Below are 15,834 nucleotides of genomic sequence, written 5' to 3' on the forward strand. Positions count from 1 at the left end.
ATACGGGTCCAGGCAAACACTCAAAAAGGCAACATCTATTGTATTTCCTTGTTCCTTTCTCACCTCAAATTTTTACCCTTATCGCAAATCTAGTTCACTGCCATTTTCAAATGATTGTCTAAGGAGCCCTTACCTTTGTGACCCCTGTCAGCCTAATACAGTGGCAAGCAAGATGAGTTTTACAGGGACAGAATGAGAGGGGCAGAAAAGTCTGTGGCCTTGACTTCGCATGCAACTCTCTTCAGGATTCAAGTCTAACTATCATGGACTTGCACCTTCTTCCAGGTTTAGAGAAGTGTTAAGTTCACAAAATACCAGTTGAGCCTCAGCTCTTACGAGGAACTTAGGTTGCTGGCTGTAATAACTGCCAAAACTTTAATATGTAACATAAACAGACCTTTTACTAGAAAAATTTAATTGTATCAGATCAATAAAACACTATTGTTATGAACTGTCAAGATTTGGAAATATTTTTATTAAAGATGACTTTTTCACTCTTAGAGCACTTGTATAGTATTTTAGTGAAAAGTTAAAAACCAGTCTCAATTTTATAGAATACCAAGTTACCAAACTAAAATTAAACTTTAAATAAACAAAAATGTTGAATCCTGACCATCACATGAATTTTTAATGTCCTTATATATTTTCTAAAGTTACCCTCAATTAGATTTTACTTTCTCATTTTCAGTTCTTGGAAGACGTAGTTGTAAATACTTAAACTCACATAAAATAATCCAGGAATCTGAAGTGTATTATATAGCTATAATCTAGATTTGAACACATACAGTGTTGCAGCCAATTTTATTAGAACATTCATGTCAAATAATCACCATTTCCCCAACTGATTAGCAAATAAGTAACCATTTTCAACATGAATAACTAAGGAACAAGTTCTTATAAAAGTGTTATCAGTCTACATTTTATGATTTATGTTGCCAAGAAATATACAAATAACATAATGAATAAAGCAAACAGTTTACAACTTTACAAGGAAAGAAAATGAAACAGGACACCAGAGTCATGAATATTTCTCATTTGTGTACTTATGATATTCTTGTAAACATACACAGAAAAAATGTAGCTGTACAGTTAGAGTGGATTTATATGTAACTCAGAAGTAATTCTCATTCCAGCAGCAAATACTGAACACAGAACAATGGCCCGACAAAGATGTCTATGTCCTAAACTCCAGAACATGTGAATATGTTAGGTTACATGGCAAAAGGGAATTAGGTAGCTAGAGACTGGACCTTTGGGAAGTAAACAGATTTAGATGAGGTCATGAGGTTGGGGCCCTCCTGATGGGATTGGTGCTCCTGTAAGATACCAGAAGATACCAGAGAGCTTGCTTTCTCTTTTTCTCTACCATGTGAGGACACAGCAAGATGCAGTTGTCTGCAAGCCAAAAAGAGAGCCCTCACTAGAACCCGACCATGCTGGCTGGCACTCTGATCTTGTATTTCCAGCCTCCAGAACTGTGAGAAAATAAACATCGGTTCTTTAAATCACCAGTTTACGGCATTTTGTTACGGCAGCCCAAGCTAAGACAGATTTGTCAATCAAATGTTGGAAAAGGAACACTAAAATCAGTGCCAGGAACTAAACCTTAGTAACTTTATCATTATTCAGATGATGGCAAACTCAACAGCCAGTAAATTACTCTGCTATTTCATACTGGAAATCGCTGCTCTACAAGAGACAACTGAATAAAGTTCAACTTGATTAGTCATCAAAACACTGGTAGTATCAACTGTGGGGGAAAAGAAATCAGCTTGACTAATCTCTTTTATTGCAGTCCCAACAAGTGTGAAATAAATGTTAATGACCAAGGTTTAATTTTTTCTATGAAGATAAAAAAACTTAACTGAAGGTTCCTTTCTGTTCATATTTCTACTGATGATCACAACACTGTTTAGCTAAGGGCAATGGATGGAATAGAGGTCTTTTACTAGAATTGGATTATGAAAAATTTTTTGCACATTCCAAGCAATGCTGAGCATTTTCAAACACTCCTGATGCAGTCCTTTAGGAGAACAATTTAGTAAATCTAAGAAAATTAAATATATGCATTTTTAGAAACAGGAAATTCCAATTCAAAGAATTCATCTTACAGATACACTCAATATAGGCATAGAAGCATGCAAAGATGAATGTATTAGCTCGTTTACTCTCTGCAACAATGTTTGCGACAGCAAAAACAGAGAAACAATCTAAATGTCTGCCACTAGGGAACTGGTTAAATAAACTACAGAACACCCATACAACCCAATACTATGCAATCTTAAGGGAGAAGAGGGTAGCTTTCTTATTTCTGATATGGACAGATGTCTAAGTTTTATGAAGTGGATAGAAGATAATGGTGAGACAAAATGTTTCCAGTTGTGCGTTTAAAAATAAAGAACTATGGAGGCTTCCCTGGTGGCGCAGTGGCTGAGAGTCCGCCTGCCGATGCAGGGGACACGGGTTCGTGCCCCGGTCCGGGAAGATCCCACATGCCGCGGAGCGGCTGGGCCCGTGAGCCATGGTCGCTGAGCCTGCGCGTCCGGAGCTTGTGCTCCACAACGCGAGAGGCCACAACAGTAAGAGGCTTGCGTACCGCAAAAAAAAATAAAATAAAGAACTATGTATTTACAAATGCATAGAAACTTTTGGGAAGAATACACAAATAATTCTAGTTGTTTCCAGGAAGAAGGACTGTGGGTAGTTATGAAACTTTCACTTTTCATTTTATAGCATACTAAATAGTGTGAAAATTTTTTTCAACAATTATCATATAGTTTATAGTCTAATTCAATTTTAAAATTAAAAAAACATTTTTAAAAGAAAAAGTTTAATTTTTGATGAGTATTTGTTTTACAAATAAAACTACAGAAATATTTTTCTTTATGTAAGTAGCAATGCTTAGCACTGCAGAGAAGAGAACAGGGTTCAGAATCAGACCTGAGCTTGAGTTCACACTCTGCCACTTCCTACTTGCATGGCTTGGGCAAGGAGTTTAACTACATTCTGCCCAAATTTATTTGATAGAAGATCAATACCCACATCTTACTGAGTCTGTATGATGACCAAATGAGATAATGAACATGAAAACACTGGATAAAGTGTTCAGTGAATTACAGACATTAAATTGTTTTTATTACAATAAAAGTTACCTGTTGATATCCTAAATTAGAGTCACTTCCAAGTATGACTGTATAAAACACAAACTCTACTAAGGCAGGGACTATATCTCCCTCACAGCTGTATTTCAAGTACCTAACACAGAAAGCATCCAAGTATGTACTGAATGAGTGAGCTAAGCTTACCCAATGCAGTAATAGGCACACAAAAAGCACTCAGCAAATACTTGCTCTAATAAAAACGTTCCTGACTCCATTTGACCACTTTTGTCATGTGTTGATACTATCCTCTTGGGTTCTACTAAAGATTAATTAACCATCTCAACTCCCCACCAAGCAATTAGACTGAAGGTGGAAAGGCCTGACCTTTGGAGGCAGGACCTCTTGCCAGTCACCTGATTTCAATTGAAATAACGAAGTTCCTCAGAGGGAAAATGAAGACTGAAAACGTTAGTTAAAAATACATAAATGAGTTCTTTTCAAAAGTTAGACTCATGGGACTTCCCTGGTGGCACAGTGGTTAAGAATCTGCCTGCCAGCTCTATTTACAATAGCCCAGAGATGGAAACAACCTAAGTGCCCATCATCGGATGAATGGATAAAGAAGATGTAGCACATATATACAATGGAATATTACTCAGCCTTAAAAAGAAACGAAATCGAGCTGTTCGTAATGAGATGGATAGACCTAGAGTCTGTCATACAGAGTGAAGTAAGTCAGAAAGAAAAAGACAAATACCGTATGCTGACACATATATATGGAATTTAAGAAAAAAAAAATGTCATGAAGAACCTAGGGAACGCACCACAACGAAGAGTAGCCCCCGCACGCAGCAACGAAGACCCAACGCAGCCAAAAATAAAATAAATAAAATAAATTTATTTAAAAAAAAGTTAGACTCATTACTAACTGACTTTACTACTGACTAAAAAAATATGGGAAGCACAACAGTGTGAATTCCTAATAGTATGTCTTGAAAGCAAAATATAAAGTGACAACCTAAATTTGTACAATATTCAATTAATTTAAATAAGGTCACAATCTCAAATATGAGTTCTTTGAACATACCATAAAAGGTACGCTGTAGAGGTAAAATATCCAAAATAGCCTTTAGGAAAGTAGATTATCTTAGGCACCATTTCACAACTCTGGTTAGAGACACCATGTTCTTAGAGAAGTCTTAGGCTGTGTAGACCTTTTATTGGTAACAGGGAGAATGAATGAATTAGCTTGCCCCCTTTAAAGTAAATGCACCTCCCTCCTGCAGACTATTAAAACAATGGTGGGGGCTTCCCTGGTGGCACAGTGGTTAAGAATCCACCTGCCAATGCAGAAGACACAGGTTCGAGCCCTGGTCCAGGAAGATCCCACATGCTGCGGAGCAACTAAGCCCGTGCGCCACAACTACTGAGCCTGCACTCTAGAGCCTGCAAGCCACAACTACTGAGCTCACGTGCCACAACTACTGAAGCACCCGCGCCCTAGAGCCCGTGCTCTGCAATAAGAGAAGCGACTGCAATGAGAAGCCTGTGCACCGCAATGAAGAGTAGGCCCTGCTCACCGCAACTAGAGAAAGCCCCTGTGCAGCAACGAAGACCCAACGCAGCCAAAAATAAATAAGTTAATTTTAAAAAACAAAGACAAAAACAAAAAAACAACGGTGGCCCTTCAGTATGCTGATATGAGATACAAGAGCGAATACAGGAGTAATTACTGCTTGCACACACAGACATTCATATACTCTCTCACTTATTCAGTATTTACTGAGTGTACATCATGTGTCAGGCACTGTTTTAGGCACTAGGGTTACTTCACTGAACAAAACAAAGTTGTTGCCTTCATAAGCTTATGTTCTTGTAGAAAGACAGGCAATAAAGTATACCTTACAATACAGTGCCAGTAATAAATAATATGAAGAAAAATAGAGTGAGAAGACAGAGTGATGGAAAGAGATGCTGTTTTAGACAGCTTGGTCAGAAAATGGGTGACATGAGAACAGAGGCCTGAAAGAAGAGAAGGGCTGAGCCATGCTGATGTCTGCAAAAAAGTGCTTCAGGCAGACGAAGGAGCAAAAGCAAAGGTCTTGGTGAACCAAAAACAAGTGAACTTGGTGCTTTAAAAACCACCCAAAGGCGAGTATGGCTGAAACACAGCACACAAGAAGGAAAGTAGTATCAGCGCAGAGAGGTGGCCAGGAGCCAGGTCCCAGATCCTGCAGGGCCTTACAGGCCATGGTGAAAACTAGGTTTTATTATTTAAGTGTGATGGGAAACCACTGAAGGTTTTCTGATACTCTTTGCTTCCCTTCCCCCAAGACCCCTCAAGGAGTGGCATGACCAAAACTTATGTTTTTTAAAAGACTGCTTTGGCTAATCTGGGGAGAACAGACCCTATGGAGCAAACGTAAAAGCAAAGAGACCAGTTAGGGGGCTACTGCATAGGTTCAGGACAGAGATGAAGATAGTCTGGACCAGGGTTGTAATAGTACAGGCGGAAAGACATGGCGGGATTCAGAATACATTTTGGAAATTAAGTTGACAGGTTGCTGAGAGACTGGGTATGAGATGTGAGAGAAGGAAGAGTCAAGGAAGATACCAAGATTTGGGGCCTGAAAAACTTGGTAACAGGTGTGGTGGAGTGGGAAATCAAGAGTCAGTTTAGCACATGATGTATTCGTGGTGTCTATTAGGCAGATAGGTGGAGAGGCTGAGTAGGCAGTTGGATATATGAATCTAGAGTTCAGGGAGAGACTGCAGATTTATATATTTTATGCCATGAAACTGCATAAGATTGTCTGGTGTACAGAGGGAAGAAAAGGGGCACACCAATATTTAAGACTCACGAATCAAAAAGGAATTCAGCAGAAGAGAATGAGAGGCAGGGGATTTAGAAGGAAAACCAGGAGTATATGTTCAGGAAGTCATGTAAAAAAATAGTTCAATAGAGTATGAAGACAAATGCTGGGCTGCTAAGAGGTTAAGTAAGATGACTGAGAACTGAGCATTGAATGCAGCAATGTGGAAGGCCCAGGGTATCTTGACAAGAGTTGTGGGGATGCAGGACTGATTGCAATGGGTTTAAAATAGACCTATATGAAGAGAGGAAGGAGAGTCTGTGAGCACAGACAACTCTGCTGAGGTGTCTGGCTATAAAAGAGCCATAGGGTAGAGGAATTCCTTTCACTCTTGCCATCATGGAGCACAGCTGAGATGCAGGCACTGCTCACACCCAGCTCCCTACATTTCTGAGTGCAAAGCTGTTCTAATTTTTGACCCGACCTGCTGGCAAGCCCTCTTATTCCTGACTGTCAGAGCGCCTTCTGTTCACTTCCACCAGAGCTGCTTCTAAACTGCAACAACTGCTGAAGCCCACAGCTGATCCTAATCCCTCCTCAACAGTGCAGCTGCCAGCTCCCACCTACCTTGCCTCAGCCCTTTCCGATCCTTTTTCTGTTTTTCTTGTTTATCATTTTCCTGTCTCTTCTCCATACATTTGATGTCTGAGCAAGAGCTGACCTTTAGATATATAATGTCAGCAGCGACAGGATGACTTCCCTGGCAGGCACAACCTGATCACAACAGAGAGGCAAGAGTAATCTCTGAAATTATGGCTGTCCCCTGTGTACAGCATGGTTTCTGAAGGCCTCAGGGCTGACTCACTGATGGCTTACTCGGAGATTGAAAGATCTCCTGGAAGGTCTGAGGGTTCCTTTAGGCTAGTCCCTGATGACAACCACACTGGTGAGTATCGTAAGGCTTCATTCAGACAATGGTAAATTCCTAAAAGGTATCAATAGGAATCATTTCTCATACTTCCTTATATCATCCATTCAACAGATATTACTGTAGCCTATGTGATTAAGCAATGTGAGAGATGTTGGAGTTGCAGAGAAGATGGACACAGCTGCTCCCTTCATAGAGCATAAAGTAGTCTAGTAGGGTATTTACATAAGTAAACAGACACAACATGGTATGGCAAATGTTTTCATAAGGGAATGCAGGATGCTCTGAAGGCACATTGAAAGAACAGCTTATTCAAATCTGTGCATCACAGAAGCTTCCCTGAGAAAGTGATGTTTAAGTTATGAAGAGTATGAGTTAGCCAGATTAAGATGTTTGGGGGGAAGAACATGTACAAAGGCCCAGAAATAAGTGCGAACAGAGCATATTTGGTGACACTGACAAAAGTTAAATATGACTAAGTATATTACGTGTGTACATTCTGAGGTGAGAGTGGGGCACTCAAGAATGAGCAGAGACAGACTAGAGAGAAGGAAGGGCCAGATCTCAAGACATGTTAATGAATTTGGACTATATTCTGGGATCTGTACCAATCTGTTAAAGGTAGTTTTTCCTGGGGAGTAAGAATGGGTAGAGGTAGGAGGACCTCATTTTATTACTTCAAATACTACCATAGTGTTAGGTATTTATTTTTACAGTGCCACGCATCACTTTTGTAATTCAAATTTTTTAATTAAACAAAAAAACACAGAAGGTTTTAAAAGATTACTCTGCACTGTGGAAAAAATGGACTAGAAGTAGGACAAGACTAGAAGCAGGGAGTGCAGTTAAGAAGCTACGGCAATTAATTAGGTGGTTGGAATTATGAGTAATGGTAGTGGCTACGGAAAGAAGCAAGATATAATTAGAAAGTAAAACTGAAAGCTGTTGGTAAGGAACAGGGAGAAATTAAAAAGGACAACCAGATTTCTGATGTGGACCAACAGGCAGACGATGCATAGTGGTGTCTTTAAGTTTGGGAAAACAGGGCATGACATAGGTATAGGTGTAAAACTGAGTTTAGATTTGGTCATATTAAGCTTGAAGTACCTAGAGGACATTCACATGGAGTTAAAAGTTAACACGGAAGTCTTGAATTTTTAACTCTGGAGAAAAAAAACTGAGTTGTAGAAAGAAATGTAGATATTCCCAGCATACATATGGTAACTTAAGTTTTGGGAAAGGATGACATTTCCCAGGTATACAAAGAGAGTAAAAAGAGAAGCCTGCAACAAAGGCTGGAGGAAGAGCAAGATCTAAAACTGAATTTCTCATAATGATCTGTGACCCATCTGCATCACACTCTCCTGAGGAGTTTGATAAAAATGTGGAAACCTTGGATCCACCATCAACCTACTGAATCACTCTCAGTGACCTGGGAATCTGAATTTTAAGCAGGCACCCCAGATTATTTTTGTGCAAAGTTTGAGAACCACTGATCTAGAAGATAAGCGGAGGTGGAAGAGCCAAAACAAAAAACAAAAAGACCCAGAAGGTTAAGAAGGAGCTGTGCTCTGCTCACCCCTAAAGAAAAATGAGAATTCTGTGTCACAGTAGCCAGTGGAAAAGAACATACCCTTCAAAGCACTGTGGGTTGGTGAAAAGGAAGCCATCAATAGATATCTGTTCAATAAATAATTGGGAAAAGTATTTAAAGTTATAATTTATCTCTGTATATTTCCAAACTCCTATTACTACTCTACCATATAAACAAACTTAATACCTGGGTAATTTATAAGAAGAAAAATAATAGTGGGAAATATCTTAAAAAATGGGTTGAATGAGAATCACTTTTGATGTCAACGTCTAGTATAAACTGCAGGTGCCTAGCTACTGAATAACCAATATGACCTCCAGGTCCAAGCAAATCCCTTAAGTGTATAAACATAGAAACATGCTCTATGTCAAAAGATGGGTTCAGTTTTGAAAAGCACCAAAATGAAGCTGTCAGCTTCACAGTACAATATGGATGCTCTCTCCCAGATTAACCAAATCACTTAACATGAGACCAAAATTAAACCACTCCTTCACTTGTAAGCTGTTAAAAATCAACAAATAAAGATTTAGCCAGTTTGTCCAACTAAATATGATAGCTGTTCCCTAGGTCATAGTTGCTGAAATGGTTGCTTAGCAAACAGTTTTTGCCAAGTTTGCTAAGCTTCAGAACATTAGTTTTGTGAGAAATCTCATTTGTTCTGAGCAGTTAAACGGATCTGTACTCCGAAGACATCTGCTTGACAGGAGGCAAAATGATTAAGTGACCCCCAAATTAATTCATACCTATTTGGGACCCTCCCCCATCCACCCACCTCCAATTTAAAGTTATCACAAAACATTCTGCAAAGGTAAAGCAAACTGGAAAAGAGAAGACATCTACTTCATTTGGTTTTGTTTTTCTTTCTGTTCCTTCCTTTGTAGGTGTTATGCAGATAAAAAAAAAGCACTTCAACCTTAGTATAAAGTGCTGGCTTACACATTACTGCAGATAAATACATTTTTACTTATTGTTACCACTAAATGCCATTCATTAGTTGTGTCTTTGGGTGACCTTCTCTCCTATGAGTCGCACCATATATTCTTTAAGAATTTTTTCCAAATCTAAGATGCCATGGTTCTAAGATTGGAGGAGAGGGAAACAGCAGCAAAGAAAATAAATAATATAATGTTATGAGAGAGTTGATAATCTAAATTTTCAAGATTTAGACCTAACTAACATTTCAAGAGTTCATCTGTTAGCTGGTAAGCTGTAACATGAAGCGTACATTTTTCCAAAGAAATGATGTGACAGATAGGTTCTTAGGCTAATTCACAAAAGTTTATTTAACCTTCAGTGCAAGAGAACTGCTAGGCACTTGTGATTAAAATAGAAAACAGGTGTTGCCACAAGAGTAGTTAAGCAAAAACAATGTCAAAATGAAACAAACAAAAATTTATCTTGAAGTCAAACAAAAGATCTAGTTACTGTAGATCTTCCTAGCAACTAGATTATAAAAGCTCATACCTCAAGTCCATGGACTCCAAGTTAAGGACTCTTGCTTAAATAAGGTGAGAGGATCTTACTAGTTTTCAGGTACAGGGACATTAGGGGTTCAGAAGTATGCCAAAGCCCAAAGCTGGGAGACCGGCACAGAGCTGGAGAGGAGAAAGAGAGGAGGGGCTTTTCTTAGACGTCCTCTGACTGCAGTGGGAAATGAACTTAGTGACTGGAGCATTCTCTTCACATCCCAGCTCCAGTATTCCCTGTACAACACTCCTGGGAGTTCAGTGGCAGCTCAGTAAAACACAGAGCTTAAAAACACGGATGGCATGCTTCCTGGACAGAGTGGGGACTGTGGAAAGGAACAAGTCCCTGAGTCGCCATGCCAAGTATTGGACATCTACTACTGCCAGAAGCAGCTCAGCTTGGACTGCGAGGAGGCTGCCTGGAGCAATGTCTACTTCCCTGCTCTGACTGAAAGGCCCATTTCAACCCCCCAAAGATCTACGGCTTCCAATATACATGCATGTTCACAAGTCTGCAGTCTGTAACTTGTGGGTGCCTATCTTTATCATCTGCTAAGGCTTGAAATAGAAAAGCCAAACGAATGTTCTCTTCTTCTGGGAAGGATTGCTTACTGTACTTAAAACTTTAACTATTATGAGGGAAAATGTCCCTATCTAAGTCTGTATTTTGGGCAATTCAGATTCTTAATTCATAAGTACTTACCCACATTCACTCTGGAAAACAATGATCTATTACACTTAATTTGGATAGGTTTAAATATCAAGTGAAGGACGTCCCTGGTGGCGTAGTGGTTAAGAATCCGCCTGCCAATGCAGGGAACATGGGTTCGAGCCCTGGTCCAGGAAGATCCCACATACCATAGAGCAACTAGTCTGTGTGCCGTAACTACTGGGCCTACGCTCTAGAGCCCATGAGCCACAACCACTGACCCCACGCGCCACAACTACCGAAGCCCAAGTGCCTGGAGTCCGTGCTCCATAACGAGCAGCCACCACAATAAGAAGCCCATGCACCACAACAAAGAGCAGCCCCCGCTCACCACACTAAAGAAAGCCCCCACGCAGCAACGAAGACCCAGCGCAGCCAAAAATAAATTAATTAATTAAGATAAAAGTTAAAAAAACTAAATTAAAATAGAGTTTCAAAAGGTATTTTCTAAGACCTGCTATTTCAGTTTGCCCTTAACCCTTTCCCTAATATTAGGCAACTTTAAAAATGAAATTGGGGGATTTCCCTAGTGGCGCAGTGGTTAAGAATCTGCCTGCCATTGTAGGCGACACGGGTTTGAGCCCTGGTCTGGGAAGATCCCACATGCCGCGGAGCAACCAAGCCCGTGCGCCACAACTACTGAAGCCCGCGTGTGTAGAGCCCATGCTCTGCAACAAGAGAAGCCACTGCAATGAGAAGCCCACACACCCCAACGAAGAGTAGCCCCTGCTCAACACAACTAGAGAAAGCCCGCGCGCAGCAACGAAGACCCAATTAGCCAAAAATAAATAAATAAACGTATAAAATAAAAAAAAATTTTAAAGATGAAATCAGGGAGCTCCCTGGTGGCCTAGTGATTACGATTCCGGGCTCTCACTGCCATGGCCCAGGTTCAATCCCTGGTCAGGGAACTGAGATCCTGCAAGCCATGCAGCACAGACAAAAAAATGAAATACTTCTGTTCTCACTCAGATGTTAAAACTAAACACAAGGAGCAAGGGATTTGGTACGCCTGGTAAGACACAGTACATATACTAAATTTTACTTTATTTTTTTGATGTGGACCATTTTTTAAGTCTTTATTGAATTTGTTACAATATTGCTTCTGTTTTATGTTTTGGTTTTTTGGCGGTGAGGCATGTGGAATCTTAGCTCCCTGACCAGGGATAGAACCCGCTCCCCATGCATTGGACAGCAAAGGTCTAACCACTGGACCCCCAGGGAAGTTCCTATACTAAATTTGAATTAGTTATGTTTCTGAAAGTATGAATAGATCTGCAGTACACCCAAATCCACATACTAAAGAGACCTTTCAATTCTTTAATAAGTATATCCAAATGTGATAATTAAGCACAATGTAAATTGAGGTTTGGATTCTGCCTGCAGTCAAATTACTGCCAGGAAGGGCTGCATGGGTAATGTATGCAGAGCTATCAGAGTGGAACTCAGAAGCTGACTGTGAGGTCCAACTCTCTTACTTTATTTACATGTGCTTTTCCCCTCGGATTAAATCCAACTTCCCTCCCCTGGACTCTTGTTACACTGTGGTCACCAACTTTATTTCTTCTGGTATAAAATTTTGTAGTTGCCTGGACTTTACACTGTAAATGTTATGTAGCAAAGTACTGGAAAATTCACCAAAGAGGATCACTAAAAAGGCATGTAGTAAAGAAATCTTGCTTTCCTAACTCTAAGCCTAACTACCTACTGTAGGAGTGACTTGGAAGAGATCCAGAAGATTCTATAGATTTCTCCCTTTCTCTAGCAAGTTTTTAGTAACCCCTACCTTTCCCCCACCAAAACATATGTACGCAATGTGCAACAAGAAGGAATGTGTTAAAAAACAAAAACCAAATCAGATTCTACCTTCCCTTTGCAATGTTCAGCATATAAATACATTTCTACCAGCTTTCTACCACTTTTCAGATGGGCTACTTTCTCAGCTGAGTAGCTGGACATCAAAATGAGAAGAAGTCAATGTCAGGGAATATAAATAGCTGTGACCCAAAACAATACTGCAAAAGAGCCAATAGAAGAAGGGCTCCCCAAAATGCAGCAGGACTTAACGCCACATCTCCCTTCATAAGGGCCTCAGGGAAAACCATCATCTGGAGAGAGAAGGACAGAAGCAACTAGGATTCACACAAGATTTCCAATCTTCTGTTAGAGGTGAATTTGTAAGTGTTGTCTAGGGTTTCTGAAACACACATGCATATTTTAAATCTCAGCTGGTATGGCCATGAAAAGGAAATTTTTTTCTAATATAACTTAGGTATAGAGAAATGCCACCCCACAGAGTCAGTCTTTTCTCAGATATACACTGAAAACCACTCACCAAAACCAACGCTGACTTTTAAATTGCTTTACTCATTCATTATATTTAAGACAAAATTTGCCATCACATGGTGAATCTAAATGTGAACCTCACTTTACACAAAGGTAAGCCTAGCATTGTGTTCCTATCACCATTCATTACATACAACCCAGCACTTTCACAGAACAATGGTTAATACATTTCAGATCGGTGGGCTAAATTAAATTGCATGGGGCACACAGATCACTTTCTAAATGTTTGCTGGACTTTATAGGCTTGTTCTCAGGTGTTGGAAGTCATTAAGTTTATCAAGTTTCTGTAGCAGAATACACACTCACGCATTCTTTAGGCATCAGCAGCATTCACAAAATACAGGCCATCAGAAAGTTATGTAAGAAAAGCAGCCTCTCCTCTGAGGAATTAATTCAACCTGACAAGAATCCGGGAAATCGCATATCCTCCCTGAGGGGCTGGGTCACAGGAACTAGGTAAAGAAACAATGCAAAGAACACTGGGATACTAGGGCGGTTGACTGCTGAAAAGATGCAGGCAACGCCACCAGAGGCATCCTCAAGCATTCCTTCGCAAAGAGAGTGTGCGTGTTGTGTCTAATGAGCCCCTGCTGACCTGGGTAACGGTACCAGCTGAAACCACCACAGCTTGACACGAACGCAAGCATGTGGGACAGGAGACTGGGGGAAGTAGCATTAGGTGACACACTGCCTAGGGGTGCCGAAGCTGTCACCTCCCTAGGACTCGCGCACACCCGGGCGCTGCCACCTGCTTTCTACTTCCTCGGGGAGGGCTGGTGACGCGTGGGCCAGAGAGGCACCAGAGGAGGGATAATGAATCCGGATTTTAAAGCTAGGGAACCAGATCATGTCCCCAGGACCCGAACTCCCGGGGAGAGTCGCCCGGCCCCAGGCATGGAAGCCTGAGAACTTGCAGGCAGCCGAGCCCAGGTCCAGGACACAAGTGGGAAGGGGACCGGTCCGAGGGCGGTGTCGCCCACACCGCGACACCGGGACCGTGGGACTGCAGGCTGGGGGCGGGGCCGCGCGGAGCCAAACAGCCAGGGGCCGGGCCGGGCCGGGGAATCCCCCCCCGGGCGAGGGCGGGCGCGGGCGGAAAGGGACACCCTGGCCGCTACCTGCTGCTGGATCTTCCCGTCCTCCGTGACGACCCAGTGCGTGGTGGCGAAGGCCCCTCGAGCTGCCACACTCAGCAAGGCGGAAAGGCTGAGGAACCAGCCTGGACTGGAGCACGGCGGCAGCTCGCACCGTCCGCGAACCCCTACTGCCGCCGCCATCTTGCCCCCCCTAGCCCGGGCGCTCACACCGGAAGCGGAAATGGACCCCCGCCGTTCGCCATCTTGGGGAGGTCGACGCTGGAGGAGGAGGAGGAGCCGAGGGGGCGCTGCCCGCTGACTACCGGCTTCCTCGGCCTCGGGCTCGGTTTAGGCGGCGGGGAAGCGCGGCCTCTGACGCTGGCCCAATTTGGCTTCAGGTCGGAGACCGCTTTCTTACTATTGTTTTCCTGTGCGCGATACGATCTCGGAGCGTGGGAACCAGAGGGAGAGAAAAGTAGTGTTCCAGTTGGAGCCTAAGCCAAAATGAGAGGGCTCAGAGTATATACATATAACTCTTCGGTTTAAAAAAATTTTTTTATTTCTGATTGTGTCAAGTGGTTGGAAAATAAAAGGTGTGCTTTCGAAACATCTAAGGGAAGGGATAGGTTCTCTTTTATTCTTAAAACCTCACAATAGGGGGAGCTTCAGAATTGGAAGTGTTGTTAGTCTAGGGCAGCGCCGTCCAGTAGAAACGTAACGCGAGCCGTGAACCACAATTTAAAAAAAAAATGAAATAACATCTTATTTAACCCATTATATACAGTATATTATTAGTTCAGTGTGAAATCTATTAGATTATTATTAACATATCTAATTATTATTAGAAATTACTGAGATATTTATTTTTGTACCAAGTTTTCGAAATCCGTATGCATTTTACGCTTATAGCTCATCTAAATTCGGACTAGCCAGATTTCAGGGGCTAAATAGCCACGTGTGGCTAGTGGCTACCTTACTGAACATCATAGGTCTAAATCTGGAGACCAGAAGCATTGGCATCACCTGGGAGCTTATTAAAAAAGCACATTCTTGGGCTTCCCTGGTGGCGCAGTGGTTGAGAATCCGCCTGCCGCCGCTGCAGGGGACACGGGTTCGCGCCCCGGTCCGGGAGGATCCTACATGCTGCGGAGCGGCTGGGCCCATGAGCCACGGCCGCTGGGCCTGCGTGTCCCGAGCCTGTGCTCCGCAGCGGGAGAGGCCACAACAGTGAGAGGCCGGCGTACCGCAAAAAAAAAAAAAAGCACATTCTTGGCTCTTCTGTCTCTTCCCATCAGATTCTACCTTTTAACAAGAGCCCGGGTGACTGGTATGTACATTAAAGTTTGAGAAGCACTTCCTTCTAGTGCATCAACACGCAGGCCAAGCAGACTAGCCTGGCTTCTAGGTTCTAGCTAGCTATGTCGTTTTAGGTGTGTCAGGGCTGCCTTCTAGCTATATGTGTCATTTTATGTTTAGATTCATTATGCTTTGGGGTTTTTTCTTTGGGAAAAGGAAGATGAGAATTATGCCTGACCACTTCCCTACTCAGGTGTATTGCAAGAAAACAAATAATTGCCAAGTGTTTAAACATCACTTCACGCTATGGAAGCCGTTACCACAGTACTGGCTTTTTATGTCTTCTTAGAGCAGCTTTTCTTAGGAGTACTGAAGTGATGAGCATTACTTTCATTAAAAATGTATGGCTTACCTGCTTTTTTTCCCTGATACTCTGCTAGACCCTGGGTATGAAAATCTGACCACTGAGCAGTGTGCAGTCTGGTGGGATACTGGCAAGGTAACA

At 41.9% G+C, this 15,834-nt stretch overlaps 1 protein-coding gene across 3 annotated transcripts in view; it reads right to left on the reverse strand.

The window, feature by feature from the left end:
- Positions 1 to 14,265, reverse strand: part of TTC17 (tetratricopeptide repeat domain 17) — a 146,664-nt gene extending 132,399 nt beyond the window's left edge. For all 3 annotated transcript variants that reach the window (XM_024749051.1, XM_024749052.1, XM_024749050.1), the window contains exon 1: positions 14,076 to 14,265. In XM_024749051.1, the coding sequence (XP_024604819.1) occupies positions 14,076 to 14,234 (159 nt within the window). In that variant the 5' untranslated portion in view covers positions 14,235 to 14,265. The remainder of the gene's footprint in view (positions 1 to 14,075) is intronic.
- Between the last annotated feature and the right edge of the window lie 1,569 nt (positions 14,266 to 15,834).

The sequence above is a fragment of the Neophocaena asiaeorientalis genome, unplaced genomic scaffold (assembly GCF_003031525.2).
Source record: "Neophocaena asiaeorientalis asiaeorientalis breed wild unplaced genomic scaffold, Neophocaena_asiaeorientalis_V1.1 scaffold43, whole genome shotgun sequence".
Taxonomy (NCBI): domain Eukaryota; kingdom Metazoa; phylum Chordata; class Mammalia; order Artiodactyla; family Phocoenidae; genus Neophocaena; species Neophocaena asiaeorientalis.